Source organism: Schistocerca cancellata, chromosome 3 (genome assembly GCF_023864275.1).
Source record: "Schistocerca cancellata isolate TAMUIC-IGC-003103 chromosome 3, iqSchCanc2.1, whole genome shotgun sequence".
Taxonomy (NCBI): domain Eukaryota; kingdom Metazoa; phylum Arthropoda; class Insecta; order Orthoptera; family Acrididae; genus Schistocerca; species Schistocerca cancellata.
The window spans coordinates 168,152,103-168,167,421 of NC_064628.1; the positions used below are offsets into that span (position 1 = coordinate 168,152,103).

A 15,319-nucleotide genomic window follows, 5' to 3' on the forward strand; every position below is an offset into this window, starting at 1 on the left:
GAATAGTATAGTGATCCCTGACTTGTAGATTTCAGTGTTGCGTGCAGTCTCACGTCATTCAACCATGAACTCTAGACATCATAGCCTTGGGCCACAGACAACCACGATATGTTATTGGGGAACCATTCTCCATTCCGTGCGAGAGCGACTCCGCAAAGCATCAGCAGTGGCTACGGAGTCATGACCAACCGACCGGATCCCCGACACGTTCCGTCTGCGTCACGTCAACCGAGTGTACAGGTCAGGGAATCCGTTAAACCAGTCGATCTTTGGAGAAGACTTTCACACATTCTTCACTATCTCCCGTGACAGAGCTGCTGCTGGTTCAAGAGTTCAGGTTGTCTTCAGCACACAGTAAAGTTGAATGCCGCATCCATTACCGAAATAAAATCTTTATTTCTTCATCGACAATTTACAGCTTACGAATTGGTACTTATCGGATGTACCTGATATTAAATAAATGGTTCACAATTTCTAAACAGTGTTCCAGATAAGTAGTAGTATCCTAAGGGATGTTTTCCTATGTGACAAATAATCATAAGTACTCTTTTTTTATTAATGCAACGATATTTTGGGAAGGTTGCTGAGGACATATGAACAATGTCTCCAAGTCTCCTTACTGTCAGGAGGTGTGATAACGCTGCCGCCACAGTATAGTTTATACCTCTCGTTGAGAAGCAAGAACTTATAGGTACGTGAGGTGTTGCTCTCTGCTGTGGCGAGCGACATATTGATTTTTCCGTATCGCTAAGCCAAGGTCAGGTTGGCAGAGCCTAACGCACGCCGCAAACAGGCCGAAAAATAACCGTAAGTAGAATTAAATACTAAAATATTGTTCCAAAACTTGGACAACTTATGTAAAACTAAGCCAATGTCAACCGTTTCAAATCTCAGCCTGATCCGATAATCAGTTTAATCAAATATCCAGTTTTTTCGAAATTTTAAAAGCGCTTATCATTGTACGAGGGCTACCCACGAAGTACATTACGTTTTGGAATTAAAAATAAATAAAGTATTGGAAAAGTTTTTTATTACATACAGATGAATGTCACACTTAAATACTACTTTACATAGTTGCCTTTTAAATTAAGGCACTTATCGTAGCGATGGGCGAGCTTGGGATATCCGTCATCGTAAAATTCGGCCGCCAGCGCCTTCAACCACGTGGTAACCTCTTCTCGAAGCTGTGCGTCGTCATCAAAACGCTGCATAGCCAACCACTTCTTCACTGCTGGGAATAAGTGTAAGTCGCTCGGTGCCAGGTCGGGACTGTACGGCGGATGGGGAAACAACTCCCACTTAAAAGATTCGAGAACTTCACGAGTTGCATTTGCCGTGTGGCCCCGGGCGTTGTCGTGAATCAGCAAGATCTTTGAGCCCAACTTTCCCCTGCGCTTGTTTTGTATTGCTCTTCTGAGGTTGTGCAGAGTTTGGCAATACCTTTGAGAGTTTATTGTAGTGCCTCTTTCCAGGAAATCCACAAAAATCACACCTTTTCTGTCCCAAAAGACAGTCGCCATCACCTTCCTTGCCGACATTGTTTGCATGCATTTCTTGGGTTTTTGGGGGGAATTTGTGTGCCCTCACTGCATTGACGGCAATTTTGTCTCGCAGTTCACATGCTTAACTCATGCTTCGTCACCAGTAACGATGCGATCGAGTAATGAGTCGCTATCTTTCTCGTAAGCGTCCATAAACGTTAACGCTGCAGCCATTCGCTGATTTTTGTGAATCTCTATCAAGATTTTTGATATCCATCTTGCACAAAACTTGTGGTAACAAAGCTTTTCGGTAATGATTTCGTGCAACAAACTTCGTGAAATTTGTGAAAAGCTCAGAGAGTTCTGTTATTGTGAAATTACGGTTTTCACGGACCGCGGCATCGACTTTTTCGAAACGTTCGGCAGTCACTATGCTGGGTCTTCCACTTCGCTCTTCGTCGTGAACTTTACTTCGGCCATTTTTAAATTTTATGACCCATTGACGCACTCGACCTTCAGTGATTATGTTGTCCCCATACACTTCACAAAGCTGCCGATAGATTTCTATCGGTGTCAAGTTTTTTGCAGTCAGAAACCTTATTACAGCACGCACTTCACACTTCGCGGCATTTTCAATTAACGCTGTCATTTCAAACTGTCACAGTAACTCAACGGAGTACAGCACGAACCTCTCACTAGCATGGCAGGATGCCGACTGAGCGGCGGAATGCCATGACACCAAGATGGCCGCGCTAGCTCCGCCCCTAACGGACACAAACGAAAACTTAATGTACATTGTGGATAGCCCTCGTAGTTAGAAAGCATTAAGTTTGGAATTAGGTTCATTTGGCTGTAAAAACATTCTGTAGAGGTTTTTGGAAAGTTACCTCTTTCACTTTTGAATTATTCCATTATTTTCGAAATCTTAAAAGGCATTACAATGAAGTTCGGGAGTTCCGTCTTTGGAATTAAATTCAGTTTATCATAAAAACATGTGGTAGAAGTTTCAGTGAAGTTACCTCCTTTGATTTTTGAACTATTAATCAAAAATCAAATTTTGTGCCAAAAATTAGAAAACGTATTGTTTCACTTACTTTAGTATGTTAGATACAAAGCTAAAATGACAGAACTGCATTTCGCGTAAGTACGAGGGTTGCCCGGAAAATAATGCACCACAGTTTTTATTTTTCAACAATTCTTTTTTGAATATAATGAGAATTACACACACGAAAGAATGATGTTTTATCTACACACCCCACTCTTCCACGTAATCTTCATTCCGTTCTATGACCTTTCTCCAGCGCGAAACGAGGGTGTGTATGCCCTGTCGGTAGCAGTCCTTGTCCTGGTGGCGGAGACAGTCCTTCACTGTGTGAATCACCTCCTTGTCGTCCTCAAAATGTCTTTCACGAATGGGATCCTTTAATGGCCCAAACAAGTGGAAGTCCGAGAGGGCTAGGTCAGGTGCGTCAGATGTGACAACCGTGGAGATTAAAATTTAAAGTTATAGAGGAGAGAATTTTATATAGTATAAATGGAGAATAGACCTACGTATCTAGAAAAACATTGGGATCGTTTTAGGTCCTCAACTGACAACTACATAGCCAGGTTTTAGTAGAAAAGCGCTGCTGCCGATCCTGAAGCAAGGCTAGAGCGAGCGGTACTTTCACCGTCCGCACCACGTATATATAAATACCAAAGTGTCAGCACCTAGCACGTTATTCGGTCGCCGTCAGTCATAAGGAGTGAGTTACGCTCTGCTACAGAATATGTCGTTACTCTGTCGACTGTGGTGTCCGCATAAGCCTCGGATGGCACTAATGGCGACTAACGTGACTTTTTTTCGATCCAACGAGATATTGGTTACATCTTGTAAAACTGTAAATAAGTGAACTTATTAGGATTAATAATTTACTTGGAAAGCCCGTCTTCCATTTTCGATGTTCCGTTTTGTGTGCAGCCCGCTGCAAAACGCATGGCGTCTGAGGTTATTCTCCATTTTAATTGCTTTATTTAATCACGAACTAAGAGTAGAACTCCTTCTGGACTGCGTCAAGTGCTCAGAATGATAGAACAAGCCCTAATAATATTCCGAACTAATTCTTGTGCATGTGAACCTTTGTGAGAATATACTCCTCAGTTAAAAGATAGTAGAGTTTTATTTACCGTAGTGGCTCTTGATTCCTCTGCTTCATTCTTAGAGAGCTAGAACATTTCATTACACTTTCGGTGAGCTGAATGGTGGGTCTGTGGACTCAAGGAACAGTACGGCTTTCTGTCTATTCGCACAAATAATTCACAGACCCTTGTGAAAGGCAATTATATCCAAAAATCACAAAGTGCTACCAAACATTAAAATGTTCAAAAAGTAAACAAAAAATAACAAACCAAATAATTTTATCTGTCGCTCCACGCTCCAACATCACAGTATAATTCATACCTACAACATTACATAACCAGACACAGACTGATCCTTTGCATGTAACATTTTAATGCATTTGTATGGCCCATGTTACGAAATAATGTAACAGAAAACATCCCAAATAAACGTTACACTTCTCCCATTCGATAAATACGATGTTAAATATAAGTGAATATCATTTTTAAGAGCCATAATCCTTTCAGTATCTCTACAGATAAAAATGAAACAAATATTTTTTGTAGAAATGAACATATGCACATTTGTGTACTGCTTTATTGGATGTAAACATATTTCACTATATAATAGGGATGTCTATGCTACTGATTACACAATATCTGTTAAATTAATGTCCCATTTCATTAAATCCCTTCAAGTTTCCATTTGCATCAATTAGACACAAAAATACAAGTTCTCAGGCGATTGTGTCCAACCCATTGTCAGGCGGTAGCTATCAGCATTTTGCACTTGACAGTGATAGCGTATTAATTTGGCGAAAGTTTGTGAAGTTTTAATCACATGCTGTTACAGCATTCCTGAGAATATGTTACCAAACTACATGCTGAGAGACTCTGAATCAGTGGAATGTACCACTTCCTTCAGCATAAAACATGGGACACTGTGTATAACCGCAAATTAAATGCAAGAAAACAAGGTATCGCCGACAACTGCGATTTATGAGTGCTGCAGATGTCGAGAATCGGTCATTTCCTGGTAGCACAATAGCACAGAAACTGCCGATAAGTACAGGAACAACGGATTTATTCCTTTAAAAATCTGTTGCTGAAATTCGTGTGCAAAAATTGTAACTACTCTGGCAGTACTAAGGGTAGTAGTATTTCAACGGGGACTGACACGCGGTGGCTGTCTACTATAAAATTTAGTAACCACATTAATGTCAAACCGTGTTCATAAATTTCAAAACCTAATCGCTATTGCAGTTAACATCAGTGGCTATGGGGAATTGAAGATAGGTGCAAAACACTTTTTTACTTTTTCAATTTTTAATGGAAAATTTGACGACATTCGGAGCAGTAGCGCAGGCACAATCAAACATACCACTCATTTGTCATATTTTACATTTTTTCATTCAGAATTGTGGCACACCTGTCACTGTAAAATCATTGCCGAGAGACGTTACAGATTTGCTTATAGCTCCTCCTTCACTGCATTGTGATGGTGTATAAGAGGCAGCGACCTCCAAAAGTCCCCTCGCTGCTGCATCAGATCGGTCTTGACTTCCAGCTTCTGACCTATGTCCAGATATTCCAAGTCTGCCTCCGACGTGACTCTTGGCCAATGTAGTGGTTCTTCGTTGGGTGTTGGATTCCTACAAATTATTGCGTCAATTTTATGTTACTATCCATATTTACGAGCTTGCTGGAGATGTTTACAAACTTTTCGGAGAATAACATGGGTTAACTAACACATGGAAAAACAGTCAAAGCTTTCATGCTAAGATTTTCTGCCACTTTTATTATGTACAACAATGAAAACAGGTATTATCATTAATTGTCATTAAATTCTTGCACACAGTTTTATTGTACACGTTATTTCAATTTAATTTTTAGGGTGATTTGCAGCTATATAAACGTTTAAAAAACTGACAAGGAAGTATAAACATCAAGTCTCAGTGGTAAATAGTTCCATAAAACTGTATTATATATCTTCATCAGAAACATGTAATGATTCATTTACTCTACTAAGTCAATATTTCCTTCATCATGGCAGTTTTAGTGGAATCAATAACCAAGAAGGCAAAAGGTCATACTTTTCTAACTGGCACAGGGACAAATATGTACCAAAAAGCAAGATCCCTTAGCTGTTGTTCACATGCAAGAAAATTTACATTTATTTTCATATATTTTAAATTATTATGCTACTTACCCAGTTGTTGCAAAGTTTGTCCATAGTTTGGTCATTAATCTTACAATCTCCTGGTCTTTCTCAGGAACTTCACTGGTTACTGGGCAGAAAGTGAGGTTTGAAAATAAATAATATAAGTCGTCTCCGTGGCATGCACCTGCAATATTTTTTGCAGCTACAAACGATGAAGTACAATCATTGCATAATCCGTTACTTACATGACGCATATAATCACCTGCACTATTTCTATTGAAATACGAAAGCAACCAGTTTGGAGACAGTGTATACTTGTTTTGTCTGTGGATATCTCTTATGCCAGCGAATATTATCACAGTGCTTTAAATACAAAAGGAATACATCAGCCTTTCTCCTTGCACATGTTACAAATGAAACATAGATTTTACACCAGAGTAAATACACTATTCTGCTGACTACCATGCTGAGAGTGTTCATTTAGATATAAGTGTGTGGTATGGGACGTGTACAAAGAAATTATTTCAGATCAGATATAAAATTTGATTTACTACCTGTCGGACATTTCATGTTATTAAGAAAAATGATGAAAGGTCTTCGTCGGTTCGTACTGAACTACCTTCTTTGCCGATGACAACTCCAGTTCAAGATTAAAAGAGGTCTTTTTTCCTTTTAGTGTTGCAGCTATGGACATAATTATTCTCCTCAAGCAGTTTTTTTTTAATTGTGCGCTTCCTCACTGAACATGTGTCTTGTGGATGTGGAATGCCCAACTCCTTTAAGAGATGCCCGTGAGATAACTGTATGAAAATAACATAGTGTCTTTCTGCTCGCTTTTGTTCAATCAGTGCTGCCTTCCTAAGCTACTAATTATCTTATAAAATTATATAAGTGCAGAACAGTAATATGATGATTTGTTTGATCCTCAAATTAACAACTATTGGAAGAGAAAAACCGCTGAAATTTGCTGTCTGAGAAGTTCAAAAACATTTTCCTATTAGCTCACTTCTTCATCAATACGTATCCAGAAATGTGACATCTATTCATGTGGGCCGGCGGGAGTGGCCGTGCGGTTCTAGGCGCTGCAGTTTGGAGCCGAGCGACCACTACGGTCGCAGGTTCGAATCCTGCCTCGGGCCTGGATGTGTGTGATGTCCTTAGGTTAGTTAGGTTTAATTAGTTCTAAGTTCTAGGTGACTGATGACCTCAGAAGTTACGTCGCATAGTGCTCAGAGCCATTTGAACCATTTTATTCATGTGGTACAGTAATGGTTGACATTTGTCTTAGTGTTTTACGGAACTCTATATGCTACCTTTTTTCTAAATTGTCTGTTCTATTGCAGGGAACCATTCACTAATTATATTTCACTTTATCGCTGGAAAAGGTAATAAACACACATCGCGAGTACTTTGGAGGTATGCAATGTAAGTAATTTAACCTAACGCAGCTTTATATAGTAGAATATCCGTCATTTTTTTCACGGGGTAGTTGTGGATGCTCTTAAAAATCACTCAAAATGGAATGAAATACCTCGCATCACATAGCATTAATTACGTCAATTCGTAGTGTACATACAACGATGTGTGATACCATTAATGATGTATAATATTAGTATTTTATCCATTTTCAGCAACTGAAGTTGTATATATTGAAATAATAAGCAACCAGGTCCATAAAAGAAGGTTAAATTACTTAACCAGTTTCAGGCACTTAGTACCCTATTCAGAACGTTATAAATATCACGTTATATGCGAGTCTCTACAATAAGATGCCTGTGCCATATTGTTGTGGTCATGTGGGTCATAGCGCCTGTATAAAAATGGTATAAGAGATCTATGTGCCATTCTTTTAGCGAATAGGGCATGAGAAACAAGACTTATTCCAGCAACACGCTGAAGTATCCCACTCATACCTCGAAGGACTGTGCTGTCTATCGCACGCGCTGAATTATTTACCGTTGAAAATATTCGTCGATGAGACCAGATGACATCATTACGTACTTAATTTGCATATGGATTTGTACAAACATCAAAGACATCATCTCTATAGGCCTTCCACAAGTAAAGTTTTGGCGGTCTCCGTTTCCTCCTAAAAATACAGACTTTATTAGGGGTGATGATGTTGAAGGGTTAATAGGAGTACATTTCCTTGACGTCGAGAGCAACGATCAGAAAATGACTGATACGAAGTATATAACCGAAAGAAAAATCAAGTAGCCTCAGATCAGGTGAAAGAGAAGGAACAGGCTCATCATTCGTAAGTCCTCGTAACCCGCTGGTAAAGCTATCCCATAGAAAATTTTAGACCAGTATTACTTATCTCAAGCCGATAAATTTATCTTTTTCCTGGAAACTTCGTCTCATCGAGTATACACCATGTATGTAACTGCTGTTAAAAGTTCTGTCTCTTTCGCAGGCATTCTTCAGAAGACTATTTTATCAGGTTACCTTCCATTCAGAAGGCTGTTGCACGCAGCGACTGTTATATTGACTTGTAAATAATAGATTTCCGCTATCAGTCGTCCTTTTTAAATTTTATTGTCAGATCTAGATTTCAGCAAGAAACCAGCCATTCTCAATGCACTACCATTTTTGATCAACATGCATTGATAAAAAATGATAGTGCATTGAGAATGGCTAGTTTCTAGCTGAAATCTAGATCTGCCAATAAAATTTAAAAAGGGCGACTGATAGCTGAAATCAATTATTTACAAGACTTTTTTACTCACGAAGCATGCTATAGTTTAGTGTCACATAGAATCTACTTTCACTCTGTATGTGAATTTCAGACCCATCTGCGACGGAAATCGTCCTCCACCTTACACAGTAGTCCAGTGTGCACTTTTATGAGTGCGTCAATGGACGATCATCTTTTAACGAATGTTGAGAGCTAAGCTCCAGTCTGATCGCCTCTTAACACATGTGACATTCACGAAGCTTACTGCAGATGGAATCGTGTCATCACCCAATGAAGAGTTCACACCGTAGTTCATTTGAGTTGGTCATAACATCTACTAGAGTTGAAAAAAGTAATACTGATCGCCGACCTTGGATGAAGCTTGTGGATACCAGACAATGACGAGAATGTTTCTCAAGATCCGTGAACTAGATATGGAGTTGAGCACTGCTACGACTAACATTGTCCGTGGTTGATCTGTCTCTTCCGTAGAATTCCTCACTGTAGACCTAGTAAATGATGTCTTGGCATTATTGTATCAAGTTCACAGTGTGCTGTGACAAGACCACACTCAACTTGGATGACGACTGTCCAGTGTTCCGTAGAGCTGGAGTTTTGATTTTACCGTACTAATGCATTCCAGTGTTCGAACTCAGTTGACAAGACCTTTCAGATTCATGACTAAAGGGATGACTTTTGAAGTTGATACGGAACAATGGGCCACTGTCGAGTCATAGTTGGAGCAATGCGTATCACGTATACTTCTGCCATGGATTCATGGACCTCAAAAAAGTTTTTGTGCAATTTTTATCAAGATCCGAGTTTAAAAAAAGTTGGAAAGCGAGGTACTTTAGTAACTGAAGAATATACAGGGTGAGTCACTAACTATTGCCACCTAGAATAACTCCGAAAGTATGATAGTAGCTGGAAAGTTTCTGGGACAGTTGTTGAATGGGACAACGGGGGCTACAATATGACGCTGGTTTTTTGTTGCTAGGTGGGGTCGCGTTAGAGATGTGAAGGTCAACTTTTTTTTAATGAGCTGCTATAGTTTGTACTTTTTTTTCTGAAAGCGGCTAGCGAGATGAATCCAAAGATGTGTAACAATAAGGTCTTTGAAGGTCAACGAAGATCACAAAGATGAACGTCCATTTATATAAGATGTTAAGAAGTGGTGACGATTGGTATCAATGTAGTGCTGCAATCTTTTTATCACGGATTGAGTGGTATTCCTTATCACTTCAGCACTTATCGAAGCACATGCTCTGACAATTTTCTTTCGTATATCGTGCAATAGTAAATATTCGCCGAATACGACGAATCCATCTAACGTGCCATTGACATGTAAACACTATTCGACGGTTTTTGCGATACGACACTGGTAGGAACGGTAAGACTAGTATCGTCTAATCAAGCGAATGTGAATAATGTTTTCGTTCGGAAAACAAGTCTATCTGCTTCTCATTTACGGAGAATGGCAACGAAATTCAGTGAGAGCTAGATACCTGTACGCTGAAAGATATCCTCAACGTAATCACGAACTCAAACTACACGTCGTATATTTAAACACGTGTATGATAAACTGCGAACAACTGAGCCTTTGACGCATAGGAAATATATCCGGCAAAGGAAAGTTACTAACAAGTAAACGGAAATTGGTACTCTTGCCACGGTGGTTTGAGATCCTCGTGTTAGTTCGTGTCAAATCGCAAGGGAATCTGGCAAGAGCCAGAGGTGTATTGCTCGTGTTCTGCATCGCCATAAATATCATCCTTACCATATCAGTCTCCACCAAGAACTAACTGGTACGGATTGTATGAGTCATGGGTTCAACTTCAGACTCACAGGGATGACACACTTATTAATTTGATGTTAATTAATGACGAGACTACATTCACGAACCATGGAAATCATAATTTGCATAACATGCGTTATTGGGCAACTGAAAATCCATGTTGGCTGCGGCAAGTTGCACACCAAAAACCGTTGTCGATGAATGAACGGTGTGGAAAGTACACAACATTCCTGCAAGAAATATTAGGTTTCTTATTGGAAGAAATACCTATAGGAACAAGGAGCAGAATGTGGTATCAACACAATGGATATCTGGCACATTTTTCGCTGATGGCTAGAAATGAGTTGCTGAGACAATGCCCAAATCGTTGGATTGGACGCGGAGATGTGTCGTGGCCTGCTCGTTCGCCAGACTTGACGCCTCTTTATTTTTTTTTTCATGTGGGGATTCGTAAAAGACATTGTTTATAAATACGTTCCAACTACACCTGAAGATATGCGAGAGAGAACTGTCATAGCATGTACTTCGATAAATGCCGAAGTTATAAGGAATACCACTCAATCCATGATAAGAAGACTGCAGCACTGCATTGATACCAATGGTCATCACTTCGGACATCATCTGTAAATGGACGTTCATGCTACCTATGTGACCTTCGTTGACCTTAAAAGACCTTACTGTGACATCATTGGATTCGTCTCGATAGCCGCTATCAGAAAATAAGTACCAAACTATAGCATTCCATTAAAGAAAAGCAATTTTGACCTTCATATTCCTGACACGACCCCATCCAGCAACAAAAAACCAACGTCATATTGTGGCCCCCGTTGTACCATGCAACTTTTGTCCCACAAACTTTTCAGTTCCTATCACACTTTCGGAGTTGTTCTTGGTGGCAATAGTTAGTAACTCACAGTGTATACGTCAGTTCTAGAGTTTCTCATATGTTTTAGCTGTGTAGTGAGCAATGTAATTGAGAACTAATAGAAGAGACAGTAAAGTATAATCCGTCTCACCACAACTATTCTTAGCAATCGTAAAAGTATTTTCAGTACTCACAAACTGGGAAAAGTAGAAGAAAATCACCTTAATGTAAAATAACGTAGACAACTTTCATTTTGCTAGTGACGAACAGATTGTCTCATTTGGCGATTATCGTCAGCCATAGACCATGCCGTTGGTGGGGAGGCTTGCATGCCTCAGCGATACAGATAGCCGTACCGTAGGTGCAACCACAACGGAGGGGTATCTGTTGAGAGGCAAGACAAACGTGTGGTTCCTGAAGAGAGGCAGCAGCCTTTTCAGTAGTTGCAGGGGCAACAGTCTAGATGATTGACTGATCTGGCCTTGCAACACTAACTAAAACGGCCTTTCTGTGCTGGTACTGCGAACGGCTGAAAGCAAGGGGAAACTACAGCCGTAATTTTTCCCGAGGGCAGGCAGTTTTAAGGCATGCTTAAATGATGATGGCATCCTCTTGGGTAAAATATTCCGGAGGTGTAACAGTCACCCATTCGGATTACCGGGCGGGGACTACTCCAGAGGACGTCGTTATCAGGAGAAATAAAACTGGCGTTCTACGGATCGGAGCGTGGAATGTCAGATCGCTTAATCGGGCAGGTGGGTTAGAAAATTTAAAAAGGGAAATGGATAGGTTAAAGTTAGATATAGTGAGAATAAGCGAAGTTCGATGGCACTAGGAACAAGACTTTTGGTCAGGTGAATACAGGGTTATAAATACAAAATCAAATAGGGGTAATGCAGGAGTAAGTTTAATAATGAATTAAAAATTGGAGTGAGGGTAAGCTACTACAAACAACATAGTGAACGCATTATTGTGGCCAAGATAGACACTAAGCCCACGCCTACTACAGTAGTACAGGTATATATAGCTCTGCAGATGAAGAAATTCAAGAGATGTGTAATGAGATAAAAGAAATTATTCAGATAGAGAAGGGAGACGAAAATTTAATTGTCATGGGTGACTGCAATTCAATAATAGGAAAAGAAAGAGAAGGAAACGTAGTAGGTGAATACGGATTGGGGGTAAGAAATGAAAGAGGAAGCCGCCTGGTAGAATTTTGCACAGAGCATAACTTAATCATAGCCAACACTTGGCTCAAGAATCATAAAAGAAGATTGTATACATGGAAGAAGCCTGGAGATACTAAAAGGTTTCAGATAGATTATATAATGGTAAGACAGAGATTAAGAACAAGGTTTTAAATTTTAAGACATTTCCAGGGGCAGATGCGGATTCTGACCACAATCTATTGGTTATGAACTGTAGATTAAAACTGAAGAAACTATAAAAAGGTGGGAATTTAAGGAGATAGGACCTGGAGAAACTGACTAAACCAGAGGTTGTACAGAGTTTCAGGGAGAGCATAAGGGAACAATTGACAAGAATGGGGGAAAGAAATACAGTAGAAGAAGAATGGGTAGCTTTGACAGACGAAGCAGTGAAGGCACCAAAGTAGGTAAAAAGACGAGGGCTAGTAGAAATTCTTGGGTCACAGAAGAGAAAACGAATTTAATAGATCAAAGAAGAAAATATAAAAATGCAGGAAATAAATTAGGCAAAAAGGAATACAAACGTCTCAAATATGAGATCGCCAGGAAGTGCAAAATGGCTAAGCAGGCATGGCTAGAGGACAAATGTAAGGATGTAGAGTCTTATCTCATGAGGGGTAAGATAGATACTGCCTACAGGAAAATTAAAGAGACCTTTGGACTAAAGAGAACCACTTTTATGAATATCAAGAGATTAGATGGAAACCCAATTTAAAGCAAAGAAGGGAAAGCAGAAAGGTGGAAGGAGTATATAGAGGGTCTAAACAAGGGCGAGGTACTTGAGGGCAATATTATGGAATTGGAGAGGATGCAGATGAAGATGAAATGGGAGATACGATACTGCGTGAAAAGTTTGACAGAGCACTGAAAGACCTAAGTCGAAACAAGGCTCCAGGAGTAGACAACATTCATTAGAGCTACTGACAGCCTTGGGAGAGCCAGGTCTAAGAAAACTCTAGTATCTGATGAGCAAAATGTATGAGGCTGGCGAAATACCCTCATACTACAAGAAGAATATAATAAGTCCAATCCCAAAGAAAGTAGGTGTTGACGAATGTGAAAATTGACGAACTATCAGTTTAATAAGTCACGGCTGCAAAATACTAACGCGAATTCTTTACAGACGAATGGAAAAACTGGTAGAAGCCTACCTCGAGGAAGGTCAGTTTGGATTCCTTAGAAATATTCGAACATTTGAGGCAATACTGACACTACGACTTATCTTAGAAGCTACATTAAGGAAAGGCAAACCTATGTTTCTAGCATTTGTAGACTTTGAGAAAGTTTTGGCAATGTTGACTGGAATACTCTCTTTCAAATTCTGAAGGTGGCAGGGGTAAAATACAGAGAGCGAAAGGCTATTCATAATTTATACAGAGACCAGGTGGCAGTTATAAGTGTAGAGGGACATGAAAGGGTAGCAGTGGTTGGGAAGGGAGCGAGACAGGGTTGTAGTAGCCTCTCCCCGGTGTTATTCAATCTGTATAATGAGCAAGAAGTAAAGGAAACAAAAGAAAAATTCGGAGTAGGCATTTAAATCCATGGAGGAGAAATAAAAACTTTGAGGTTTCCCGATGACATTGTAATTCTGTCAGAGACAGAAAAGGACTTGGAAGAGCAGCTGAACGGAATGAATAGTGTCTTCAAAGGAGGATATAAGATGAACATCAAAAAAAGCAAAACGAGGATAATGGAATGTAGTCGAATTAAGTCGGGCGATGCTGCGGGAAATAGATTAGGAAAGGAGACACTGAAAGTAGTAAAGGAGTTTTGCTATTTGGGGAGCAAAATAACTGATGATGTTCGAAGTAGAGAGGATATAAAATGCAGACTGGCAATGGCAAGGAAAGCGTTTCTGAAGAAGAGAAATTTGTTAACATCGAGTATAGATTTAAGTGTCAGGAAGTCATTTCTGAAAGTATTTGTATGGAGTGTAGTCATGTATGGAAGTGAAACATTGACAATAAATAGTTCGGACATGAAGAGAATAGAAGCTTTCGCAATGTGGTGCTACAGAAGAATGCTGAAGATTAGATGGGTAGATCACATAACTAATGAGGAGGTATTGAATAGAATTGGGGAGAAGAGGAGTTTGTGGCACAACTTGACTAGAAGAAGGGATTGGTTGGTAGGACATGTTCTGAGGCATCATGGGATCACCAATTTTGTATTGGAGGGCAGCGTGGAGGGCAAAAATCATAGAGGGAGACCAAGAGATGATTCAGAATGATGTAGGCTGCAGTACGTACTGGGAGATGAAGCAGCTTGCCCAGGATAGAGTAGCATGGAGAGCTGCATCAAACCAGTCTCAGGCCCGAAGACCACAACAACAGCAGCAGCGTCAAAAACGAATGGAAGAACATAGTAGATCGAGTATGAAAGTGTGTATGCAAATCAATTATACTGAGATATAATTATAAACCAAGACATCAAATAGTAAATAATTCACATTAGCTATAGAATCTTAGAACTTCCTGGTTAGCTTTTTGTAGTATGGAGAACGGAAGACAACTGTTCAGGCAGTCAACGAAACAAACAGGAGAATATTAAAGACCTGCAGTAATTTTGTTAAGCTAAACAGAATTTTTTGTCCTTCCGACGAATCTGAAAAGGAAGCCTTGCAAACAGAGTGTATTAACATTTTTGATATAGACCTATAGACGTATAATTTGTAGACCTTACGTGTGAAAACCAATCACAAAATAAGGGTTGCTCAGAGAGCCTTGGAGGGGTATACACCGCCCTGTCCCAATAGTGTGACAAAATCCTGAATAACACCTTTTTCAGCGCAGACCGCTGCGAGACATGCAGTCTCTGTCTATGACCGTCAGATTACCATCTGTGTGGTCCAGTTAAAGATGCTTCAAGAGGCCATCGGTTCACCTCGTGTCAATATGTGGAGGAACCTGAGTCTACGTGGCTTGCTGCGCTCCGAAGGCCACTTTTCAAGAAAGCATTGGAAAGCTTGTGCAACTGGGGCCAAGTGCACTGAAAATCAGGCTGACTTTGTTGGAATGTATCAACAGAAATTGTGT

General features: G+C 39.9%; 1 protein-coding gene across 1 annotated transcript in view; it reads right to left on the reverse strand.

The window, feature by feature from the left end:
* Positions 1 to 3,995: 3,995 nt before the first annotated feature.
* Positions 3,996 to 15,319, reverse strand: part of LOC126174794 (juvenile hormone esterase-like) — a 100,453-nt gene continuing 89,129 nt past the window's right edge. The window contains exons 9-10 of the mRNA XM_049921164.1: positions 5,788 to 5,923; positions 3,996 to 5,230 (exon numbers count right to left, since the gene is read on the reverse strand). Of these exons, the coding sequence (XP_049777121.1) occupies positions 5,050 to 5,230; positions 5,788 to 5,923 (317 nt within the window). The 3' untranslated portion in view covers positions 3,996 to 5,049. The remainder of the gene's footprint in view (positions 5,231 to 5,787; positions 5,924 to 15,319) is intronic.